The sequence below is a fragment of the Simochromis diagramma genome, unplaced genomic scaffold, assembly GCF_900408965.1.
Source record: "Simochromis diagramma unplaced genomic scaffold, fSimDia1.1 OVJJ01000106.1, whole genome shotgun sequence".
In the NCBI taxonomy this organism is placed as follows: Eukaryota; Metazoa; Chordata; class Actinopteri; order Cichliformes; family Cichlidae; genus Simochromis; species Simochromis diagramma.
In genome coordinates, this window is record NW_024387121.1 from 542,330 (window position 1) to 569,543 (window position 27,214).

A 27,214-nucleotide genomic window follows, 5' to 3' on the forward strand; every position below is an offset into this window, starting at 1 on the left:
ACAAACAAAGATTTTAAACTCTTACCCCATACTCATTGCCTTTTAAATGTTTTCTCTCTGGAAACTATCAGATTGGGTTCTGGGAAATGTTGTTAAATGTTAAATGACAGAGTGAAATAGGTTGAAAGCGGATACCTCGCATTCAGTCCTAAAATAACTCCTGGAAGGGGGGGGGTTGTGTGCTGAACATTTCTGAGCGATGTAAGAGTGTTATCCTGAAGGGATCAGCAACAACACCATGTCCCAGTAAAACACATGCAGGTTGACCATGAAACCCACTTCTCCTGCTGGAGAAGTTGAATCTGGGTCACAGAATGAAAGCTGAAAATGGTCTGTCATCTAGCACAATTTATTCCACCATTTGTTTACAGTAGCTTTGTAAATGCAGTTTGTATGTTGATTCGTAGTAGTCTTCACACATCAGCTCTTGGCATTCTGAAGAGTGAGTAACACCCCACATGACTGGAATATTAAACAAATATTGTTAAATATGAACAAATGAATAAATAAGCCCCGTTCAGCGGCTCCACAGTGGGACTACAGAGTCCTTTTAAGGGTCTGAGTGGCTCACGTCTCCCGTCGCAGACAGCCAGACCTGCTCTAGCAGAAATACAATGTGGGGAACCGACAGTCGCAAAGACCAAGAGGCGCCTTTTCAGTTGCAAGCACACATGCACGAACAGTCATGGATGGATCGTGAGCCAACAGGCCCGCGGGCACAGGCTTGTAAAAGGCCTCCACCAAGGAAGACACAAAGAAACGACAAAAGACTTTAAATGACACGGTCATCGCTGTTGTCCACCTCTGCTCGTCTTCAGGGTGCTTCTGCGTTTGTTCCTCCATTGTGCCCATTTATTTCTCTACCTGGTCCTTTTTTTATTTCTTTAAAATTCTGGGTTTTTTACGTCCTTTTAAATTGTTTTAGAAATTCTGATTTTCGTTTGTTTTTGTGGAATTATGAATTTCTTTGATTTAATTGATTATGAATGTCCATGTTGCAGTTTTAAATTATTTAGAGTCAATTTTTGGCTGTTTGGAAGTCATTCTAGTCTCTCAGTAGACATTTTGAGCCCATTTAAAAAATTTTCTAACTGTTTTGATTCATGTGAGTCATTTTGAGTATTATAAATTATTATGCGTCTGTAGTTGTTTTTTCTTGTGCCATTAATCTGTCTGTGGCTGTTTCAGGTCATTTTGAGTCCCTTTGGTAGTTGTGGCTGTTGTTTTGAGTTATTTTTGAATCTTTCTACGTCATTTTTGAATCATTAGTGTCTCTTTGTAGTTGTTTTCAGTCATTTGGTAGCCACTGAAGTTAGTTTAAGTGTCTTTGTAGCAGTTTTAAATCATTTTAAGTCTCTTTGTTGCTGTTTTGAGTCAGTCGAGTCTGTCTGTAGCTGTTTTAGGTAGCTGTGGGTCTCTGTGATTTGGATCTTTTCAAATTTCTTTGTAGCTGGTTTTAGAATATTTTCAGTTTCTTTTTATTTATTTGTTCCATTTTCAAATCGTTTGGGTCTTTTTGAGTATTTTCAAGTCCTCTTATTATTTATTAGCAAGAAAAGACAGACTCTGGACCGGGGTTATCTGACTCCTTGGGCCTTGGTGCTGTGCCCAGTGGGCCTGTTCAGAAATCCTTCCATGCAAACAGTCATATGCACAGAGACACTCATTCACACTGGCTCTTGCTCGAGGCTCTCACAAGAAAATGACTAATCATGATCACATGAAAAATCTGGCAGATCTTAAAAGAAAGAACCGAGAGAGGTTACAAGTGAAATTTACAATATGTCATGTCGCTTCTCTGTAGCTGTAAACATCAGCAAAGTAAAGGGAGGACTGCCAGTCGCACACACGGGGAACATGGACAGCTACACTGTAAACATTTCAAAACACACACGGCACTGTCTCAGTCAGCCCTCTACGATAACCTTTCATGCTGCCTCACTCACACACACACACACACACACACACACACACACACACACACACACACACACACACACACGGCTTCGGCAAAAGCTACATTGTCACCAGTCCACGCATACACACACCCACATAGTGTACATACACATACCAGGTGAAGCCTGACAGTGGAGCATCCCAAACACACATATCACACAGTAGGAGCATAAACTACATCGCTGGCTCCTTCTGGCCTCCCAGTCAGGACTGCTCCTTTCCACCAAGCCCCCAGTCCCTCTTACCAACCCATATTACAAGACAAGCTGACGTCCCAGTTTGACATTTTTGACTCTTTCTGCCTGCCCAGGTATGCGTGAACCACATCTAAATAGCACTGCGGAGACTTTAAATTAATTATTTGAGTCATATTGGTGAGGAAGAGTGCAGAACTGAGGCAGGAACTATGAGAAAAGAGCACACTGGGAGCCAGTCTGTTATGATAGGACATCACCAAGTTGACGTCCTATTGAGATAAGAGGCCCACCCACTAATGTACAAGTCTTTTTCTCATAGCGAGCTCCTGCAGCTCAACAATCATCCATTTGCCGGTTTTCTCCTTCTCCTCCTCCTTCCATATCACTGGTTCCCTTCCTTCTTCCTTCCTCCGCTCTGCTTCCACTCCTCTTCCGAGTTAAGGCCATGGGAGGGCTGGACACAAGTAACTGACAAGCCTGAATCCAAAGATGTGATGTAAGGCCTGCGAGGACCTGAGCGTGTCAGGGAAGCAGCTGGCCGCGGTTGAGTCAGAAGGGGAGCTGAGGCCAACTAAGCCCTTTAAGGGACTCTGTTAGCTTGAAGAGGTGCGAAGGATGAAAGGAAGGGTGGTGGGTTCTCAGCAGTATCATCAGCAGATGTAAGATGGAGGGAGTGAACGATGGTTCGACAGTTACGCTTTTTTTTTTCTTTTGGTTCAGTTCTCAAGGAGTAATTATTTTGGTAGGATGATGGATTCTGTCAGGATACGTAAGTGTTGATCACTTTGATTGTTTCACCAGATTTGGTTACGCCTGTGTCCAGATATCCCCGGCAGGACCACGAGATGTCCTGTAACAGACAAGAAGGTCAAGAAACAGAAAGAGATTTTACTCTTTGGTATGTATGCCTCATTTTCAGTCTGTCCTGATCAAATCCACCATTTAAGCAGCAGTAAAAAGACAACACTGGCTCTTTTGCACACTGTACACACATTTCGTCTGTAATATTTGGCCTTCTGAGTGTGTTTCTTACCTTGAACAGTATTCAGAGTGGGCCCGGTGGTCAGTCAGTCAGAGGGGTGTTCAGGGCAGGACCGATTGATCTCAAACCATGAGTCTATACAGCTGCAGAAACAAACAGAAGGCATGACGCTGCGTCCTGAATGCAGCTGCAAACACAGAGTGAACTTAGTGCGATTACTTGATCTATGCAGCTGATAAAAATAGAAATTTGATTAAGCGTTGAGAGCTCATAAGAACACAATTGAATTATACTGCAGTCTAAGATGGATTCAATACTACAGAGGGTTGTTGCTAAAGTAACACGTAGGCATGTTGGAAGGCCTCCATATCCTCCCACATTAGCAATACATACACAACATGCAACTTATACTGTAAACGAGACCCAGGGGGGAACACAAGAGCAGCACTAATGTGCATTATTTCTCAACTTGTAACATTTTACATTCTTGCTGTGTTTATGGAAAAGTTTGCAATAAAACACCCCATAAGTCTGTGTGTGGGTGGAAGGACATCTTTTGTTTTAAGCAGCAATTTAAGAACCGTAAAGTATAAAATGTTACATTACAAGTAGAAATACATGAGGTGCAACCATCAAAATGCTTTTTAATAACCAAAAAAAGCAGCTGTTTTGCAAAGCAGCTCCAAGCATTTTACCAGGATTTTATATAAGCATGGCACCTTTTTAAAAATTACTACAGTGAAGGAAAAAGATGATTTATGTAACATTTAGGAGCATATGAATCCAACACTTGAAGGGTAACAGCTATAACAGTAACACAGGTATGAATTTTTCAACAAAACACCGTACTTACACCATATTGCTAATATTCACCGTTTTTAACACACGTCACATATAAGCTGGAACTGAAAAACATAATTTGCTGGAAAAACTTGATTTGAGAGAAAAGTAAGTAAAATAAAAATAAACTGATATATTGCATTGCTGTCTTAAAATGACTGACTTTTGTTTTCAAAACGATACTTCAGAATCAATGTGGCCCTGTGGAGCTGTGCCCCAGATATATAAATTCGGAGGCTAAAAGTGAAAATTCTGTGAGTAAATGTGCCCCATGTGACATTTTGATCACAATCACAAAGCAAACAGCGCCCATCATCCACAGTATGAATGATGATTACTCTTATTGCGAAACCTTGGGGAGAGTGTTTTTGCTGCTGCGTCTCGGTGTTTCGACACAGGACACTACGAGGCAGGGGTGGAGCTAACTGTGAAACTGCACTCTCATTGGCTAACAATTTCTGAGTGATTAGTTGTTGAGCGATGAGCATACGCTGGATGAAACTCCTTTTTATTACTTCTATGCAACCAGAAGTCTTTTTGGAACCACAGCAGTCGCCCCCTGCTGGCCAATAAAGAAAAGAAATGTAGTTAACTTAGTTTACCGCTCTTTTCCTTTAGCTTCAGTTTTGAGACCTGGATATGCCTCTTATATATTTATTTATATATATATATATATATATATATATATATATATATATATATATATATATATATATATATATATATGTAGTTTCTGTTTTTCATCTGCTACGCTTCAAACATCTGTTGGAGGTATTGGTTGGAAAAAGGCACTATCATCAGAGTGCATCTAGTTGTAAATCCATGATTACATAAGTCAGCATGCATCATATGGAAAAAACAGGCTTCCCTGTAAGAAAAGCTAAGATGTTGTTTTACTTGTTTGGATTGTCCATACCTTATTTATAAAAATCAAAAGTCTGGGCTTTTATGTCTAGAAGCAGATGAGACTCATTTTTTTGAGCAGCTTACTTACTGACCCGGAGTCTAATGTATACCTGATCCCAGCGCTAGCTTATATAAACTGTGTGAGCACAAGCGTGTGTGTAAGAAGATGGTAACTGCAGTTCACTTAATGATATCATTAATAACAAATTTTTTTTTTTTCTTTTCTGGAAGTTATGCTGAGCTGAATTATAAAAGTTTTTAACTCTTAGACGCAAGAAAACAATTCAGACATGTAAATTTGGGCTTTAGGGTCTAATGGCTGGCTAATGGTGAGTTACAGCCTTGCAGTTATTTACTAAACACACGCAAAAACTTGTAGGCATTTAGCTTAACTTTATGACAAATGAGCTCAATATAATGTAAAAATTATTAAGGTCATGATGGAGGATGGAGGATATTCTCCTGGGAGGAACAACACAAACAAACAGAGAAAATAAAAGAAACAAAACACGATTCTCAGAATGGTTCTTTAGTTTCATTTAGGAGTTGCTCTCTGCTTACACTGCTGGTAGAAAATGTATGGACGGAGTACTTCTCCTGGGTAATATACTATATAGCCACCTTTATTTTGAAAATATAATTCTGATTACATTACGGTGACAAACTCAGTGAACCCGGGACTTGTGGGACTTGTGGGGATCAATAGGCAGTTGCATAAGGCTTTTCCATTCGTATATGGTAATCATCTCAAGCCATCCAGATAATGTGACAGTGATATAGCAGTGTTTAGATATGCTATCATTCAATAGTATAATATGAATAACCTTTAAATCAAAGGCACAGGACCCGTCCATCATTAAGGAATGCCTTTATCGAGATGCTGTAAGTCGATTTAATTAGAAGAAGTGCAAAATTATATAACGGGCAGTGATTCAAATATGTGTGTGTGTGTGTGTGTGTGTGTGTCATTCACCTTTTGTGGTAGATGCAGAGGCACGGCAGTCTGGCTATGGTGTCCCCTTGCTGCAGTTCCTCTAGACATATCACACACTCACCGGCATCCCTCGCCAACACATCATCTGAGGTGGCAGCCGCACACAGACACACACACACACACAGCAGAAGACGAATCAGTATGCACCAAAAACATTTCAGAGCATATCAAACACAGTAGAGAGCAGTGGGGGGAGCAGATTGGTGCATCGCACACAGCAGACACAGCTTAGTGGTTACCGTTCGCTCCGTGCAGCAGTGAACATGCACGAGAAGGAGTTTGGAGATGAATCAGGAGCTTCGAGTCTGTTTCTCCTTGTGGAACTGCATTGATTTCTTCAATCTGCTTAACGAGTGCTGAGATTCTGCTTTCATGCTAATATACAGCGTAACCCAGCAATGCAGAATGGTTCTTTCATCCACAGTGTATGATCATATTCATATTCCCTGAAAACCTGGCTTCACTTTTAGAGTGTTTCTGTCTAACATTAAAGAAACTCTGTGCTGGTTTCTCATAAACAAAAGTAGGGGTGCACTGAATTATTGGACAAATATTAGAACTGTCAAGATCATATTTCCTGTGATGAAAATAAATAAATAACCATAAAAACAAAGTGCCAAAAACTGCAGTTCCTTAAATGGCCACTTGAGGCTTACTACAAATGATTAAGTAAACCCCATAGACCCATAGACTAAAATAAACTTTTATATAAATTAAATGGATTATTATCATGGGTATTTATGTAAGCTACAACCTCTGAGCCAAAAAATAAAGCCAATCCACATGTGGCAAAAAATGTTATTATTCTTATGGACAGCTGAGGCTGGCTGTAACATCAAGTCACTCCTGTTACACACCCAACTTTACAGTCTGGTACAACAAAATACAGCAAAATATTCCCCTTCAGAAACTGTAGATGGTTATTTCATTTTTTTTTTTATCTTAGTTTTAAAAAGTCGCTAGCACTAGCCAATAACTCTGCCCTCCACCCCCTGTTTTCAGTTCCATAAACCCAACACGATGCCAAATAGAACTTATTATTGTAAAGGTTTCAAAACCAGTTCATTGTGGTGCATCAATTAGCAACACATATGTCAGCATTCAGAGTGATTCCCCAAAGGAAACAATGATGTAGATTCAAAAAACACTTTAAATGCCAAAAACAACAAAAAGCACAAAATGTAATCCAACATTATGTCCCTGCTAAAGAAAGAAAATCAGAAAACTTTATTTTTTGCCCCCTAAGAGTTGCTTTACAGATATAAATGGCAATCAAAACTGAAAAAATACGTTGACTGGCCTTTTTTTTTTTACATAAACTATTTCAGCAGCTCTTCAAACAAACATCTAATCAGCCAATCACATGGCAGCATCTCAGTCCACGTAAGCATGTAGACACGGTCAAGATAACCTGCTGTCGATGGTGATGATGAAAGGACGACTAGAGGAAGCAAACCTAAGCCCTTACAAAGTGTTTTTAATTTACTTTAGTTAATACTTTACTTTACTCAGGCTTGGGTGTGTCCTGTGCCCAATGCTACAAGTACAAACACAATCGAATGAAACTGCCGACTCCTCAGCCTACATAAATACGTGTCAGGAGCATTAGTGAACATCAAACATGTGACCGACTGCAGCATAGTAAGTATTTCTGCGACTGCTGATACCCTGAGAATTCGAGTTTACTCAGAATTGAATGAAAGGTCACAGTGGTTTGAGCTCCTGTCAGCCAAGAAGAGAAATTTGTGACGGTGGTGGACACTGGCCCCCCAGGACTGAACCAGTAAAGAATGAAGGAAAAAAAACACCACGGTCTGACGGATCTCCTTTTCTGCTGAAGCCGCAGATGTTAGGGCCACAATTTAGCATCAACAGAATGAATCCCTGGCCCCACCCTCCCTTATGTCAACTGTCCAGGCCACCACCGCCACTGCTGCTGCTGCTGGTGTAATGAGGTGGGAAATGTTTTCTTGGCATACTTTGGTCCCCGGAAAATGATCAATCATAGTCTGAATGCCACAGCCTGCAGGAGCATTACTGCTGACATTGTACATTTGTATAACAGTAAAATTAAACAATCTATTTTTATATTTTACAGAATGATTCTTCAGCTTAATGTGTTTTATTGTTAAATCTAAATCTGAGTCTCAAACTAATTTTCGGTGCTCCGTCTTCAAACACTGTCACGTTGTACTTAAAAAGATAAGGTGGGACAGATGAGGTTTTTTATCCAAAAAACTTAGGAAATCCTGTTTTACACCCCAAAATATTAAGCACAGCAAGCAGCAACATAAATTAAGAGCTTAATTAAGTAGAACAGTTCTCTGATTGGCAAGACTTAGTAGAACAATTTAATAAAAGGAAAAATTAAATATTAATCATGACTTAGACCTCAGAGGATTAACAATATATACATATATATATATATATATATATATATATATATATATATATATATATATATATATATACACACACACACATCTGTCTGGAACATAAAGATCTTTTTTTAAAAAAAAAAAAAACCTGTAACACCAAAACACCAAAACATTTGGAAAATGTTCCTGCTCTGCCGGTGGCAAAACAAAACCCAGCTCTAACCAGGTTAACCTGCCGGTCCCCCAGTATCGACCTCTAGCCCTTCCTTGGAACTAGAACCATCACAGTAATATTCACTGTCTTACTGCAGCATGTTAATCTCTTAACATCCACCCACACTGTAAAAAATATCGTGATAAAACTGTAAAATTCAAATGTAATGCTATGGAAAAATATATAAAATCATTCGCATAAACTTTTTTTTACATCAAATGATAATTATTGTTATTTAGGGCGATCGTGGCTCAAGAGTTGGCAGTTCGCCTTGTAATCGAAGGTTCCGGTTGAGACCCGGCTCGAGCCACTCTCGGTCGGTGTTCCTGGGCAAGACCTCACCTGACCACCTACTCGGTGATGGTCAGAAGGGAATTGAAAGTGGATTGTGTGGCTTTAGGTCTCTAAGCGCGATTGAATGAAATCCAGCTTAGGTAAACTAACTGATATGACTGTACATTTAGGATTATTGTGGTCATACCGCATTCATTGACCTTGTTTTATAGGTAACTGCTTGGTTATCACATAATTGATTCTAATTTATAAAGCACTTGAAAATGCAAATCCCAGTAAATTAGGGCAGCAACTGCATTAGAAATACCGTTTTTCATGGGAAAGTTATTTTCTGTTATTTTATATTGTATTATTTTAGCACCCCAGCTGCTGGAATATTACTGTTTTTTAAGGTTGTTGTTTTTTTTACAGTGCACTTATTGCCTGTCCAGGACCCATCTTTGGCAAATCTCATAACCAACATATAACAACAAGATGCATACAAGAGATGTGATCCGAGTTCATTAGTAAAGCACAGTATCATTAGATTTGCAGGGATCTGTGCGGAATTTGGACCTGACATTATATGTAAAGTCATAAGGAATTATCCTCTAATCCAATGACCTGTAAAAGGTTTTTTAACTGTAAAATAAAGTCACAGATAAGGCCTCATAAATTGTCAGTGGAGGTAGAATTTGAGCCCGGACACAAATTCTACACAAATAAATAGTAACACAAGACAACTATTAACGAAAAAGCGGGACTCATCGGGAGGAGATGAGTGCCTCACAGTGGACTACGGTCCGCAGGGGGAAGAGCACTTCCCAGAACCTTTTCCGGGGTCGGACGGGGCGACCCGTTGGGGGGATGGACAGTGCCATTCCTGTTTCCGGCTGGAGACAGGCTCAGTCCTCACTTCCTAACCCTAGATAAAGTTTCAGTCACTGTTACGCAACCATAGGAACCCACATTAACATTATTCACGTGGAAATGTCACACATCATTGCCTTGAGGCTGGAAAAAACGGCGTTGAGGATTTGCCAAAATGATAGAAGATCCCGTTTTTATCAGTAAAGCGAAAAGAAGGATACTTGATGGGGGCAGACTGTGAGATGGAATAAGAGACAGCATATGCTCAGACTGCAAATCAGCTTAGTTCCTCAACAAACTCCCATAACCCCGCTCCTCTCATCCCTCCCTCCCCTCTTTCTTTCTTTTGAAAAATAGTGTCTCCTGTCTATTGTTCACATCCATCCACCCCCTAAAACACGCAGGATCTCTCAGAATAAGCACTCTGGATTAAGTGGCAGTAATCTACATCGCGTCTGATAACAATACATCCAGTCCTCCTCTTAGCATCTTGCACATTACTTCTTATTAGCCTGCAAATCAAACCAGGAAAAACTCAGAAATCAATCAACTGCCAAAAAGCCGGCACAGTCCTTTAAGCCACACAGTTTTGCCCGTTTGGAAATGAGTGCAAAGTGTATTAAATTTAAAGTCAACACCTGACCTGAGCTGATAATCAAGTTAAGAGGGTTGTTCAATCGTGTTTGCTTCACCTGTGGAAATGCTTTAAAAAATGAGGTCATCTGGATGAAGCCAGCGCTCTAACTCATCACAGCTCCGCCTCAGCCAGAAGTCTCAGTATTGATCGCAGCTGCAGCTGCAAGGCTTTTAACCATATCAGGCAGCAGCCTGTCACCTCTGTTCTAGCAAACCACCACAGTCCCAGAGAATCTTACAGCTGACTTTAGTGTTAACGTTTAATTCCTTTCGTAATATTGCAACGACATTAATGTGCTGTGACCTTCTCTAATACCAAAGCTTGTACAGGAATCCAGTTTACCAGAGATGACACTGTTTGATTAGAGCAGGGAATTCAGTTTTATGATGCAACAACAGCAGGGTTAGGGTTTAGCTGAGTTTAGGCAAAAGGAAAACAACTTCCTGAATAGAGAGCTCATAATTACCTCTGCTAAGGAGGTTATGTTTTTGGTAGCGTTTGCATGCAGGTCTGTATGAATTCTGATAACACTTTGTAGGGCTGTAGAATGGGACCATGTTAACAGTCCATTCAAATTTGACTTACATCCGCCAAGGTCTGCAAGGTAAACTTTATGGTACATTGGTCAAAAATCAACAAGCCTTATAACTTGCATGATTCTTACAAGTGTGCTGTCTTATGTCAACATATTGAAAGTACCTTATAAAGATTTAAACTGTGTCACATTTGACCTCTAATTTGTCATATAAGTTAACTGATTGATCTCAAGGTCAAAGTGATAATAATGCTATACAGAGCTATTTAAAACTACATTACTTGTTGCCATTGTTTGTACAAACAACCTATAGTGATGTAGTGATATAATTAACGATCGTGTGTTATGACTTTGATAAATGTCTTGATGCATTCTCAATCATCCAGGAAAGTAAATCTCCAAAAAGTTGATTCTGTTCATCTGGACGTAGCGTTTTGTGGGAGAAACGTTTCGTCACTCATCCGAGTGACTTCTTCAGTCTCAGCTGACTGCAGGTTTCCCCAAATCTTATAAACAGTGCATTTGCATAATGGCTGAAACCAGCCCACTGAAGGAACAATGGGCTGGGAGGTCAGTTCCTTCATCATAATTATGCAAATTCTCATGACCATTGATCAACAACTACTGACCAAAACCCACTGATCAATGGCCATGAGTACCATTCACAGAGAGTTGGGGAATGGCTGCAATCACAGCATGTAAGATGGCGAAAGATGTACCCTCGATTCAGAGATAGTCTTTCCCTTTTCACGTAAATGGCGTGAAAAGGGAAATGGCGTTCTTCCCTGTCCAGGATGTGTACATCCTCATCCTTGAAAGAGTGTCGTCAGGCCAGGACAGTCTATTCACACCTACAGGCCAGTGGACTGGTTTCAGTCATTATGCAAATGTACTGTTTATAGCCTGTTACTTTACAGTAACAGGCTATAACAGTTTGAATACAATGTTTCTGAATAAGTATACATTTTGGAGGGAACATTTTGGTACTTGTTTTGGTACATTTTTCACTCGATGACGGTAGATACCGATAACCGAGTTGATTTAATGTTGTTGAAAATCGGATCAAGGTCACACCAAATGTAAAAATCTGTTAAAACTTGATTACAAATATGTTTTTATTGTCTCCAAACTTCACAACAATATACTAGGCCTTTGGGGACATGAGTAACTAGGTTGACTAACAATTTGACCTTGACCTTTCTTTTTAGTGCCCAAGGTCAAGGTTGACCTTGAAACCTTTTTTCAAGAAATATATTGAGTAATATATCAAATGAAAGGGCCTGCAGAGAGCTGTACAACACAGTTGTTATTTTATAATACAACGCCCTCCGGTGTCACCATGACAAAATAAAGTTTTGCAAAAATCACACAATGCATGATTATATCTTAACATTGTTACAGCTTATAGACACCAGCCTGCTGATGTAATCTAATATGTGATGTACTAAAAACACGATGCTGACGTATGCTTGCATAAAAACAATGTAAAACATCAATGTTTGTCATTTAGAGTGGAGTTTAGGTTGAAATTGGTTTTATGCACTCTACAAAATGTAAACTTTTACCACCAGAGGGCAGTATTTTAACAGTGGGTTTAAAAAAAAACAACAAAAAAACATTTGACATTAATTGTAGCCAAAAAAAACAATGACATTGACTCCTTGTACCAACTTGCGGTATAAAATGGTATTACAGGAAAGTACAACCCGTCCCTAGTTTAACATGTTTCTCAGATAAAGTTACATTCTAGTGATTTTGTTAATTTTGTCAGGTTTGTATCTGTTGTCAAAAGGAAAAATGTACACAAGGTCATTTTAAGTTGTGCAGACGTCACAGTTTACATTGAGGAATTTATTTCTGCACATTTACATCTGTGCTGTAAAAACCAAACAGCAACATCTGCAGTTGTTGGCTGGTACCAAAAAGACATCGGTCGCCACAATCAAAGGCAATCAAGTTTTCAGGAACCAGGTGGCCGTCATCAGGTTAAAAAAAATAATTATGACAAAGTAAAGCTCAAATCCATTATATTAAATCTGGTAGCATCATCAGCCCTGACCTCACAAGTATAGCAATGACTGATAACAACCGTGACATCTTCTCATAATAATGAGATAAGATGCAACTGAAAAAGAGCTGTAACAATGAAACGAAAATCAAAGTATTTCTGATATGAAAGTAAACTTTACGGTGCAAATTACACCAAAGCATTGGACTGTGATGCAAATATGGAAGAATGTGATGTGAGATATGTGTCAGTGTTGCAAGTCTCTCAATCACTCAGTCTCTCCTCACCTGCCTGCTTCCCTCCTAACTTGCACACTTGCAAACAGATATTTGGCGTCTATAATGACTTAGATGAGGTGCTCTTTGCCTTTCTGAATCACAGCACCAAACTCTCTTTTTTTAACCTCTTCGTGTATCCTCCGGTGACCTGATCCGCGTGAGGCAAACTGCATGCCTTGCACCCCCCTCTTCACCTTTTTCTTATCTGTCTGTGTCTTCGTGCTACCTCCCCCTGACATTCCAGGTCTTTACGAGGCCCCTTCTCACCCTCGGTGCAACGAGCTATATTTAGTGCGAGGCATTAAAATAACATCATGCGAAAGTCAAAGCCCAGAAAAGATCCGGTGGTCAGCTCACGTGGACTCGTGCTACCTACAACCCTCACCTGCTTCTGCACTGTGCAGGCAGGTGGGTAAGCACATAGACACAAAAAGGACGTTATTTCAACGTACTGAGATTTAAACTTCAAATCAATCCCACAAGACGCCCTTACATTATGTTGGCCCTTAAAAAGCTTTGTTAGAATGCTGTTATTACTCACTGCCAGTATTAGCTTACTCATACTAAATCTATATGATAACAAAGATATGGATTTATGAAGTAGGGTGAGATTTTACAGTTCCTCCACAATCCTGCAACAGTGACCTGTCTTTTATGATACTGCAGAAGTTATAAATGAAAAAATGCTCTGTCATTTGTGAAATAATGTAATGTTTCAAGAAGAAAGTACAAAATTACAGGCTTTGGGTGGGAGAGGCTCAGTTTATCAACAGAGGCCACTATGAAGCTAAATGTTTGGCTAGGCTAATGCTAAAATATGAGGCTGTTCAAAATGGCAGTGTTGAGGCATCAGAACCAGAAGGTTTTAATGATGTCTTTGATAATCCGACACAGTTTGAATAAATATGTGCACATTTACTACCTAACTAAGCCATATGTTTCTAATTCTAACTCTTGACAGTGTTACCATGTAGTAACATAGCCAAGCAGATTCATAAACACATGTACACTTTGAATAATGACATTTGTAATGTAATGTACTTTATATATGTTTTTCTACTCTTATTGAAGCGAGGAAGCTGGTGCACCTAGAGAAAATCGAAGCGCCCAGAAAGGCCACAAATATCTTTGAACCAGGAACCTTCTTGTTGTGAGGTTGAGCCTGGTAAAAAGCCTGCTTCAGCAGAAAGGATTTACTCACAAGTCTAAATTCCAGAATTAAATGACAAGCCAGGGCTGACCAATGACTCCAAGTAGCTCAGAGATATGTACAAGGTGTCCTTTGAGTCCAGCCTCTTGATGTGCCAGCCACAGTTAGATGCAGAACGATAACAGCCCTCATTCACAGAGCGATAAAATCTTTATTAGGAAGTTAGAGGGGTATCAAAAGGATATGAGCCAGAAGAATTTTGTGATTTTGTTCAGGTCTAAGCATTTAAACCTGCTTAGTGAAGTTTCTACATGACAAAAGTGTGTAATTATGCGTTTGGGTGTGAAGCAAGTGGTCCTTTGACCATATGTGCCATAACCTTGTGCGTTCGACCAAAAGGCTATGAAACCTTGCCCTTGAATCCAGTGCATCACAGCAGACAGGCACTCTACGCTGAAACTGAATAAAGTCTGCTCAGTTGTACTGCTTCAAATTTGAAATGTATGTAATGGCTATCAACACCCTGACAGGAAGAAGCACTTCCGACAATTCTGCTACAAAACTACAAATGTATGCAGATGATGTGGTATTTTAAACTTCATTTTGAAAGCAGGTTATAAGCAAGTCAGCTTAACTTTAGAGGTTTATCAGTGCATTCATGAATCTCCTGAACAGTAGATGTGTGTGTGTGTGAGTGTATGTGTGTGATGTGCCGATGTGCGGCAGTCAGTCGGTCCAGGTGATTGACAATACACCCCTGAGCATGCTGGGAAACAAGATAAGCACAGCCCATTTTGTGGGCCTCAAAAACCCAAGAGAACAGACACGGAAGAAGATAGAGGGAAAAAAGAAATTACAGCGAGATTACACAGCAGGAACAGACAGACAGACTCACAGATGAGAGAGGGACAGAGGGAGAACGAGAGAGTAATTTGTTGGAAATAAAGAGTGACAGGAAGGACAGGAGGTGCCGAAAAAGGAGGAATTATGGGAGTGTTTCTCCTTTTGCCCTTTCCTCTCGTCCGTTATCAGCCATCAGGGTCTTCCATCATTCTGGATCCCATCTTCCTTAAGACAGTTAAAATTCTCCTCTCTCTGTCTCTGTCACTCAATCCAAATTCAGCTGCAGGCCTTACAGTAGTTTTTTTACTGCACCGGCCTCGATGACCAGGTTGAAGACTTCTCGTGTCCGTCTCTGTCAGCCTCTAACAAATTCACTCAATTAGTTATTGTTACGCTCAGAAACATGAGCACCACGTATGAGCAGACTTTTACAAGGTCACCCATTTAGACACACAGTCAAACAAGTAAGTGTCAATCAACTTACTGCTGTGGGGCAACAAACAGACATGATGACCGCGTGTCTCCAAGCAACCAGGAGCGGCAGTCGAGGCCATAATTAAAACATGAGCCTGCTTGAGGAAATAACAGGAGACTGGAAGGTAGACCGTGTGTCTGCAGCAGCTTTATGTACTTTTTTATTTCATTCATAAATAGCCCAGAGCAGCACTGTGGACACCGAGTAACAGTAAACATGAATGATGTCAGAATCACAGCAATATTCCCCCAAGTCAGGAATCATCTGGCTTTTTAAAAATGGTAAAATTCAGTATTTATTTATTTATAACTGAGTCTAAAATGGACCAAAGAGCTCAGTGTTATAAAACCTGCCCTTTATTTTTCAAATTTTACCTAAAACCATGAGTGAATTCATTTCCCAATGCATATTCACCATCCTGTGGGTCGTCTACTTAGGAACGATGCTGTATTTAAATGTGTGCGATGTCAGAACACTGGCCCACACCTCGAGGTAAACATAGACTTTACTTAGAAGGCCACCCACATATTTTAACAGCCGAACAAATATATTTTTCCAGAGTTTATTCAAGAAAACAAAGGATTTCACCATCAGTTCACTGGGACAATCCGGTGGGTCTTATGTTGAAAGTTTAGTTGTGTGCAGCAGTTTGAATTGCTGCTTCACAGCAAGAAGGATCTGAATCTTTTGCTGGGACGTTTACATGTGTGGTTTCTCTCTTCATAGTCTGGCTTCCTCCCACAGTACAAATACATGTTTGTTAGATTAGGTAATGATTCCAAGTTTGCTGTAGTTGTGAATGTTTCTATGCCTTAGCTACGTGACAGACTGCCGACCTCCACTACCGACTTTGAATTTGACAAGTGGAAGAAAACTGATGGATCCATACATGCATAGTTGCTTTTCGAAGGTTATTCACAGCTCTTACCATCTCAATACATTTTCTTTGCCTACTTTGGGGGCTGGAGCCCAGCTGACACGGAACAAGAGGCAAACCATTCACCCTCACATACCTACAGTCCACCCAGCAAACACGTCCCCTTGGGCTCTCTACACAGCCCCAGACTGGTCAAGGGCTGCAGCTGATAATGTGTATTTATCTGCTGAGAGCTCAAAAGCCACTCCAACCTGATCCTGCAGCAGATGGAGAACTGCATTGTATGATACCTTCCCCAGCTGCAGTCCCACACTGGGATTAGCTCATTATCACTCATTGATCAGTTGATCAATCCAACAAAGGCTGAACAATTTCAAGATGTACTTGAACCAACAGCAGGTGTAATCCCTTAGAAACACAATAACAAGTCCCAGATGATCAGTTATAACTGTTGGTTAGATAACAGGGAGAAAAACAGCCGGGCAGCAGACAGGGAGGGATGAGCTAACAGAGTGACACAGGGCAGCACTGCCCACATGGTCAATGAAGTAAAACAAAAGACCCTGACATGCCCGGCTCCACATCCCTACACTGTTTTCAGCACTTAGAGTAAGCTGAGAATTTGTGGCCTTTCATTCTTTTGCGTTGCTCGTGTGCAGAGCTTAGCTTTGAAGACATGAAGTTGAAGTTGTAGCTGTGTACTGTGCTGAGGGGCAACTGGTCTGTGAGCTAGTCTTGCTTGTGCTGCTACTGATCCTTCAGCCACAGAGAAGAACGGCGTTAGAACATCCAAAGAGCTGAAGTGAAGCTGAGTCCTCTTCATGCTGCTTTAGATCATCTTTGACTTTCCTTGTCCCTGTTGGTCTCTTCCTTGTTCTGGCCGACTTCTCAACCAGTCACCACTCAACCTACACCCGGCAATAGTACATTGGTTTTTCAACCAATGCAAACTTGCTCATGACAAGTTGGTTTTCTATTTGTAATAAAATTCATACCCAGACAAAAACAACTGCAGTACCATAAAACAAGCATAGGTTGGCGCCCCGCTCAAAGCAGAAACACCCCTAATTTTCAACCTAACCAGTATCCAAATGCATGGGTTTGTGCAGCAGTTTGTAAACATGTTTAAGCCCACTGTAAAGTTGGACACGTCATCATGACGGTCAGTAGTGACTGAGTTGCCTTTGGAACTCAGAAACTGCAGTTTATGGTTTGGTTTGTTAGCCCTGGAGGTTGCAGCTTAATACCAACTCATCTTAAACCTATAAAAGTGAAGACTAAATACACACTGTACTCTTATAGCTGAGACTCAATGTAGGCTGTTATTATAAAAGAAAAAACTCAATCTACCGAGGCAGGGTTGGTAGTATCAGCACCGCGATGTCCACAGGTTATGTGAACCGCAGCAGTTCTGCAAGACTGCTGTAGCCCACAGTCAAGATAAGCAGCGTGTCTTGGATCTTGCAAGTACAGTTTAGTACTCCAGTAGAATGACAGCAAAAAGTAAAAACCCCCAACAGGCATAACAGAATCACACAGAACCAGTAAGAGCTGTGAAACTGAAGAGGTCACATGTCAGAGCGCAGCAGTCGAGGGCTTTGCAGCCTCAGCTGTGTTTGTATTTTCCAAAGTGGATGGCTGAAACTGTCGGGTTGTGTAAATTCATGTTATGAATTTTTATGATTTTCCTCATTGCCCCTCATTCATATTTATCATGTTTTTGAAGGACTAGCTCGATAACATGTTCCTGTCTTTAGACCCGCCCACCTTGTCACGAATATTTATGAGCGCAGCAGCTTCAAGGCCTTCAAGTTCATTGTTCCCTGATTTCTACCAGATCGATCATAAAAAGAACAGAAGGAGGTGTTTCTTACCATTGTAAGAGAGGCGAGGCTTGCTTAGACACATGATAAAGTGAACCTCCATTTCATTGGACGCCACAGACTTGGAGCAGACAGGACACTTGAATCCTAGGAAGAAGAGGAGCAAAGTAAAAGATCAGTGCAAACATATATACACACACATGACTGTGAAATAAACAAGCATCGGCTTCATTGTGAGTGCATTTCACCCAAAGGAACGAAATGTAAAATGTCATTTTGCAATGTAAAAGAATGTGATAATAGGAAATCCCGGCCGTTCTGATGTTAAAATACCCAAATAGACCCAAACAGTCTTTGAATACAGCTGGCAAGGTTCTTTGTTCTGCTCTGCAGCTTTGGTGAACTTATCATAACAGCGCATGATCCGGTTTTCCACCTGCTGCATGTTCGAGTTAGAGCACATTTCTAACTCGCACTGTAGGAAGGACTACGGACCCCAGCTGAAGCCCAGGATGGCTGCCATCTTGGGCTGAATGAGATCAACGATATCAAGGACCGCCACAAGTGAGCCAACCAGAAGAGAAAACAAAAGACAGGAAGGTGTTGTTGAGTTAACTTTCAAAATAAGAGAATGGATAAAAAATAATAACCCACTTATTGGCTTCTATTAGCGTGGCCATTAGCATATCCAGCTTACTAATAGGAAAAATTGGTGTCAGATAGAGTAGAAGGTCTGCCTTTCAAAAAAAACAAACAGGCTGAATCATTAGCCACTGCTTTATTATTAGGAAAGAAACATTGACTAAAATAAAACTTTGTGATATGGAAGACTGATTAGAATGAACCCAGGCCGTTATCATTGTGCTATCCAGTTCTTCCCTTTCACCCCAATGCACATTTTAAAAACACTCATCTGTGCTTGTTTTCCCAAGTTCTGTAAAGTTGTAGCTGTGTCAGTACTCTCTGTTTGTGCTCTTTGGAGCCATCAGGGTTGACTATATTAGTATAACACATACCAGATAATTAGGTCAACACTGGGCCACACAGCTGAAAACAGCTGCGACTGTGACAAAAGGGAGCTTCAATCAAAACGGCAGTGACTCTTCACCTTCAGCATCGCTGAGAATGGGATATGTTTCAGCAGGTTTTAGGCCAGTGGGTTTTGTATCCAGATTACTTCAGTTTACTGAGCTCACTCTACTGTACCTTTGCTCAAATCAAGACTGGTACCAACAAACTGCTAAAAAAAACCATTTACAAAATACAAAACTGCTCATTTCAATGTGTAAATTCTTTGGAAAAATCCACCAGTTTCACTGCCTTTTGGTTTCCGTTTATTAAAAATTGATTATATGGGAGGTAACGCTACAGTTGTTTGGTGGTTTAATGAGATTTGCATATATATAAACAATTACACTGATGGGGGGTCTTCTTTCTCCAGGAATTCTTGCTGAGCATTTTTCCCCTTCTTCTTTTCAGAGACTTTCTGTGGAAATGTTTTAGGTGCATAGCGTTTTGCTGTTGCTAACTAATCCTGGAAGTATTAGACCTCTTAATTTGTAATGTTCTGTCTTTTTCTTTTCCTAATTCCTCTTTCCTTTCTTGTCTTTTGCTAGTTTTAGACCAACAACTTCCAACGTTTCTCAATAAGGTCAGGCTGCATGAGGTAAAGTGAGATAAACTTGCTGTGGCCAGGACTGCTGCTGTGAAAAAAATCAGTTTCGTTAAATGTTACAGAGAAAGGAGTTTGGAATAAAGTTTGGAATAGTATCAGCTCCACAATGTCCACAGGTATGTGAGCCGCAGCAGTTCTGCAAGACTGCTGCAGCGCACAGTCAAGATAAGCAGCGTGTCTTGGACAGAAGTTGGGACGCTGAGTGGGAGTGGAGGCTTTTCTGCAAACTCATCATCTCCAGGAACTGGTGCTACAGGGGCCAGACACCACCCAGGTGGAGAAGGCAAGCTCTGGGATCTGCTTGATGAGATGGGACAAGGCGCAAGCAAATAACTCCCAACTCGCTGCTGGGTGTGTCAGGACGATGTCCCCGCTCCAAATCCCCAACCACTATATTCTGATAAGAGGTCAAACATTTATGACAGGTGGTCACTGATGTGCCTGTGGTGCCAACAAGTTTGAAACTAATAATCTCATTTTCAGCCAAGAGGGTTTAGTTCAGCTCTGATCTGAGGCCCTTTTGTTGCTTTCAGTTACCATTTATTTTCATTTATGTCATTTGGTTAGCTTTAGGCAGTAAAACGTCTTGCTTGTGTCGTTTTAAAACCTTTACAATATTCACTGTCTTACTATTTATATTTTATTCCTGCACAGTTGGTGTGGACCACTCACAGTGTCATTATACACGTACAATGACAATAAAGGGATATTGTATTCTATTCTATTCTATTCTACTCTTCCTAAATGATACTTAACACCAAATTGGCAGTTATAGATAACGATAACAGCTCGTAGACATTACTAATGGGGTGTTATTTTAAAAGCAGGAGCTTCTCCGTCTAGCAGGAGGAACTGCAAGCTACAAATAACACTGGACATGTGACGACTCTAGTTAAAAAAAATAGCCCACCTACAACTAAACTGCAACATGGCAGCGTCCTGTGCATATAACATAACTGTGACCAAATTAATTTTTAAGTTAAACTTGTGAGGAGAAGAGCTTTCAGTTGGTACAAATTCTGCAAGAAGAGTATTAACAGAGGTTGTATTTTTCCCTCACCAGTTCCCTGTTAATGTCTTGTATGATCAGGCTTGATCATATATTAATATATATTATTTAACACTATGATGTTATCCCAAAAGAGTTCATTGCTTTAAGTGTACAGGGTAACGTGTGCTTCCTAAACTTTCTAAAACTCGAATATGTGGCAGAGACTTCAACTATCAGACTCTTCAGGAGGCAGACACCATCTCTACTTTAAACTCAGGTGACCATACCTTAGTTAGGTTGCTATAGGCTCATGATATTGGGGACTTCCTGTGATGACATGGGCATTTCTTCTTCCCTCCCCTCTTTTCAGTCATCATGTATTCATATGCCACTGCTGCATGTCATTCATTTTGACCCGTTCTTTCCTGTAGTTCTTGTACTTTGTGTGTGTTTCTCTTTCCTCTCGCCCTAGTTAAGTTTGCTCTTCTTCCCCACTTTCACCAAATGGTGGATCATTCTGTAGGTGAATGTCAGATTGTTGATATTATTAACATATTTGTCAAACATAATTTCACTCTCTGCCACAATATCAGATTTTACCGTACGATATTCATTTGACATATGCTGAACTTTTTATACCCAGGCAGCAAAACATCCTCTCAGTTTTGTTCTGATGACTGGATGAGAAAAGCATTTCCCCCATAAAATTGCCACTAAATAACAGTCGTTAAACAAGCACTGGTGATACGGAGCTCATTCTAAAGATGGTTAGATGCAACTCTACCAACTTTGATGAAACAGAAATAAGGCATAATAAATTCTCCATTTAAATTGTAGCAATAGGAGGCAGCCTCAGTCCACAAACGGCAGCTACCATGATAGAAAATTGGTAGCTGACAAAAATGGAAATTAATGACAGGTCCCTGTACCTGGCTGAGGTAAAGGGACCTTCAGTGTGAAGAGGACTTAAAGCTAAACAAAGGTTTGAGCTTCTCCTGTGTGAGAATTTGCTGGAGTGATGACACATACAGTTCTAAGACATTCACAGGCTTACAAGTGGAAAATAAAGTAAAAAACAAAAATAACACTGCAGAACTGCAGCATACATACGTGGTGCTCATTTCTGTGAAATGTGAAAAACGCTAAGGAGGTGCAGGTAGAAAACACACAGAGAAACGTTCACTACACACACTACATGGCAGCTGACCCACATTTCCCTTAGCTGCTATTTTCAGACGCTCCATAGGGATGAGCAGAGAGTGGGAGATGGAAGAAATGAGCGAAAAAGAGGTGCAGGAAGAAGGTGAGAGAGCTGAAGCGTTTCGAGGAGAAATGAAGGATTGTGATACGTGGTCCAGCAGGACTCTAGCTGCGCAGCTTGTGTGTGCGTTCGCTTTCAACTCAGCCAAGCACCGCGAATCCTCGCGGACATTTCGTATTCAAGGAGCGCATAAGGTCAGATAGGGACGAAAATAAATCACAGGGCCGGATCATAAATTAATTATACTGGTGCCTATGTGAGAGCATGGACACAGATGTGTGCTGTGAGTGTGCGCAGGCCTGTTTTGCAGTCCTACTGTACAGGAGTTGGTTCGTGTCAAACGGGCACATTTCTCTAATATTTTCCTTCAGTGTCATCTTAGGACCACAGGTGGTGTGGCGATAAATGCCACACAGCACTTTTATGGTCGCGAGCTGTGAGACGGTTGGCACCAAATGACAAAGAGGAGAAATTTCTCAGTGCTGCTGAGAACGACATGTCTGTGAAGAAAGAAAGAGAAAAGCGTCTGGACTTCTTTAAGTTTCCTTGAAGACGTTTCACCTCTCATCCGAGAAGCTTCTTCAGTTCTAAGAGCAATCACATGAGCCAAGGTGATCAATACGGGGTCCATGACCCTCTTGGGGACACTCCCATAGGGCTTAAAATCTGGGACTCTCCACTATTTGCTCTTAGAACTGAAGAAGCTTCTCGGATGAAACGTCTTCAAGAAACTTAAAAAAGTCCAGACAGTTTTCTGTGGAGGGTGGACAGTTCACCACATAGCAACATTGATTTAATATTCATCTGGCCAGTAATAGCCAATAATGTTTAAACCTGTAGATCAGGCGTGTTAAACATAAGGCCCAGGGGCTAGAATTGACCCAGCAAAGACTCCCATCTGGCCCACTGAACAGCTTTAGAAAATGTGAACGAGTGCACAGATAATCAGCTTTTAACTGTATTTTCTGTAGTTTTACACCTTTTTCTATTAATAAACCCCACCCCCACCCCCACCCCCACCTTCACCAACTGCCATTCATAAAACACCAAAGTAATGAAGCCAGAAATAAACAATCAAATGAGAGAAAGGTTCCCGTTTTTACACCATCTGCTATTGAAAATTATCTGTTTCGGGGGGAAATCATCTGGGTTTTTGTCCTGTCAGTGTTAATCTCGTTAACCGCATTAACGCGGCAGTCCCCGTTAGCGAGTAAACGCAGATCACCCTGTGCGTGGGGCTGCACGGTGCTGACGTGTTAATGAGCTAACCGCGCCAACGCGTTGACACCGTGCAGCCCCACGCACGGGGCGATCCCTCGCTAACAGAGATTTGCCACATTAATGCGGTTATGTCATTTTAACGAGATTAACACTGACAGCACTAGTTTTTTTACAACTAAATTATACGCTGACTTAACAATGACTGACTTAAATGAACTACTAGAACCTTCTATCTATCTTTACATGTTTATCCTGTAGTTTCTCTGGTCCAGCCCACTTAAGATCAAAGTGGGTTGTATGTGACCCACAACGTAAAATGAGCTTCACATCCCTGATCTAGATTATTCTGGTGTGAGGCGTCCAGTTTTAGAGGTATCTGTTGTTCTCTTGACAATAATAGAAGTGAAATGTGTTTGCCTTGCATTACTCAAAGTAATATAGAGCTACATATAAACATTCAGCAGCAATGGCTCTTTATACAAATCTTTGCTCATATCCAGTAATTCTTTTCTTACTAACATATTACATACGGCAGCCATTGTTCATTAGATGATGTTTGTTAGAAAGCAACAAAGACTGATTTCACGCTTGGCTTAGCTGTAATCTTTCACTGCAAAGGATTTCTTATATCAGTTTGATTTGGGATGAACTTACATTCAGAAACAATTGGGCTGGATTTCTGTTGGTATATCTCAATTAGGATACAGGACGAGGTGATTGTATTAAAAGACTTTAAAGAGAATCTATTGTGCTCATCTCCAGCTCCATATTTTTACTCTAGGGTTCTAAGAGACCTGATTGATCCTTATTTATTTGGTGCACCCGCTCAGCGCTTTCTTCAACCTCCCTTCACACCAGCTTTAAAGGCAAAGTGGATGTAAGCTCCTGTGTATTGTCAGGCTGTGCGTCCCATATGGCTCCAAAGCCTGTCCCTTTGATTTCTTTTCTTGTCTCGTCCACTCATTTTGAACCAAGAGCAAGAACCACCAATTCGGTGCATTTTGAACAGCTGAAGTTCAAACAGACGATTAGGGTGACTTTAAACACGGCATGGTTGTTGGTAGGGCTGGGCCATATCATGCCGTTCACGGTAATACCGGTATAATGTTGGGCAACGATAAGAAAATGAAATATCGCGTTAGAATATGGGTAAAACGCGCATGCGCAGTGCCTTTGTTTTCATACGCAAATTTCAGACACTACTTATCTTTTGGGGATTTTCCTGCACAAGCATCTCTGGGGTTTACAGAGAACAGACTGGAAAAACAAAAAATATCCAGTGAGCAGTATTTCTCAAGGAGAAAAAGCCTTGTTGATGTCAGAGGTCAGAAGGGAATTACCAGACTGCTTTAACCTAGTAGTAACTTAAATAACCACTTGTTACAACAATTTCCCTTGTGGGATCAATAAATTATCTCTTGATCTATCCTATCTTAGAAGGTATGCAGAACAGCATGAATGCTTAATGCGCCAAACCTTGAAGTAGACGTGGTACAGCAGCAGAAGACCGCACCAGTTTAAATGAAAATGAAATCTTTATAAGGTAAGAACTAATAACTGGTAAAGAACATTCTCCCCTTTGGCGCTGCTACTTTTAGATGGAAAATTAAAATAATGATTCTTTTTAAAGTGCAGAAAATCTCACCTTGTTGCTCGGTGTTTGTGTTTTCTGTCTGGCTGCAGGTGCTGCATGTATTACCATTTTTTACATTCAGAGCCAACACTTGAATTAAACTGAATGCTGAGTTATCCTGTTTTCTCAGTCAGTCCTCTCTGATGTTTTAGTGATGAAAAACATCTGTGTGTCAAAGTTGCAGAGAAGAGCAGCGCGACGCTGTGATACAATAATTAGCATTCAGTGAACGGTGGAAATCAAAGCTGGATAAGGACCCTAATGCAAAATCTGTTGTTAAGCTTCCAGTCGGGATTTCCCTGCAGCTGGCTCATTGCTGGCGTCTTACTAAATCACGATTTGTGTCAGGAGGACCACCACATGATAGGCAGCCTCGCCTGATTGGTCACATTAAAACACCAGATGACGGTTTATAAACTGTGACAAAGCGAATGTAATATGCATGAAGTGTGACGGGTGCACTGGAATACCACCCGGAAGCTGAGTTAATGTCCTCACCAACAGATGATTATTTAGTTTGGGCCAAAATCAATTTCAGTGCCTGCATTTTAATTTCATTACATCTCTCTCTGCGCTCTCTTTCTTAGCACAACACAGTATCCAAGAGTCTTCAGCCGCTGTAGGAGATGAGCTCAGTTCTTGAAGCAGAAAAAAAACCCACATTAATTTGGCAGAACATTGTCAGATATCTTTGCTCTTGGATTTTTCCAACAGCAGATGGGTCCTTAAAATCTTCTCTATCAGATGGGTACTGCCACTCCTGCCTCAAGTAGAAACAAACTATCAAAAGGGCGAAATCTGCTCCATTCAACAATCACAAAAGGGATGAGAAAATCAATTCCTGTATATCCACTGAAAATCAATTTGTAATCACAACAGAAACATCCGATTACGGCTAAAGCAATTAAAACACATCCACTTGTAATTAACAGTCATTCATCCTCTTAATGACATCAGTCACTCGCAGCAAAATCATGCTGATTGGTGCTGAATACTAATAAACTGACTGATTGAATGACTGACCTTTAATAACCTTTGTTATTATTATTATTATTACACTTCACAGCAGGAAATGTCGACTAAAATGATCGTTAATGTTGTTTTCGACATAAATATATTGCTCTTTACTAATTATGATATAATACAGGATTAATGCAAACAAGTTGATGGTTCTTGGAGCCTCAACTGACTTGCATCCATCCTGTCATTGTGACGCTAACTCTTCACATATTCTCTGCGACAAAGAATAGATGAACAAGAACGTGCAGATTTTCAGCGCTTCATAGCTAAGCATTAAACTAAACTGGTTTGGGCTGGAGTTTAGAAAGAACTCTTTCCTCTCTGTGTTCATACCAACCACCTCTTTTCAAACACGAGTTAATGATGCGAGACAATCTTTTAAAACTGTCTGAGAACACAAGTGGCACAATAAGGCTTCAGCTGATCGGGAAGTATCAACCGACAACTTTCTTGTAGTAAAGCAAAGGTGTTAACCACCACACCACTCAAACCCAAGTACAGCATTTTATTGTTTCTTATGTAGGGGGCAGCCTTATTAACACTTTTATAAAGTAGTGTAAATAAAATTTCTGATAGCAAATAGTTTCATTAAAGGTACTTTTTGTAATTGTGCTCTGCAGAATTTATCTGAAGCTTTCAACACTTGGAGGCAGTTAGTGCCTGAAAATACAGCTCTGACCTGGTTCGTCTTAAGTTGAGCTTAAGTTCTTTCTATGCCACACACTTCTGGACAGCCATTCGCCTTGCTTGGGAGTTACCGCACCTAGTTCTCCGATTATCACTGGGACCACTGTTACCTTCACCCTCAAGATCTTCTCGAGCTCTTCTCTGAGCCCTTGGATTTTCTTAAGCTTCTCATGTTCCTTCTTCCTGATGTTGCTGTCATTCGGAACCGCTACATCTATCACTATGGCCGTCTTCCTCTGTTTTTCTAACGCCACTGTGTCCGGTCGGTTAGCCATCACAAGTGTGTCCGTCTGTATCTGGAAGTCCCACAGGATCTTAGCTCGGCAATTCTCCATCTCCCATTTGACCTCAGGACTTCCAGGCCATACTCTGCACAGATGTTCCTGTACACTATGCCGGCCACTTGGTTATGGCGTTCCATGTATGCCCTACCTGCTAGCATCTTGCACCCTGCTGATGTGCTGGATTGTCTCAGGGGCATCTTTACACA

At 40.7% G+C, this 27,214-nt stretch overlaps 1 protein-coding gene across 1 annotated transcript in view; it reads right to left on the reverse strand.

Moving 5' to 3' along the window:
• Window positions 1-333: 333 nt before the first annotated feature.
• znrf1 (zinc and ring finger 1) overlaps window positions 334-27,214 on the reverse strand; it is a 66,252-nt gene continuing 39,371 nt past the window's right edge. The window contains exons 2-5 of the mRNA XM_040046921.1: window positions 18,288-18,383; window positions 5,855-5,960; window positions 3,187-3,278; window positions 334-3,003 (exon numbers count right to left, since the gene is read on the reverse strand). Coding sequence (XP_039902855.1) covers window positions 3,221-3,278; window positions 5,855-5,960; window positions 18,288-18,383 — 260 coding nt within the window. The 3' untranslated portion in view covers window positions 334-3,003; window positions 3,187-3,220. The remainder of the gene's footprint in view (window positions 3,004-3,186; window positions 3,279-5,854; window positions 5,961-18,287; window positions 18,384-27,214) is intronic.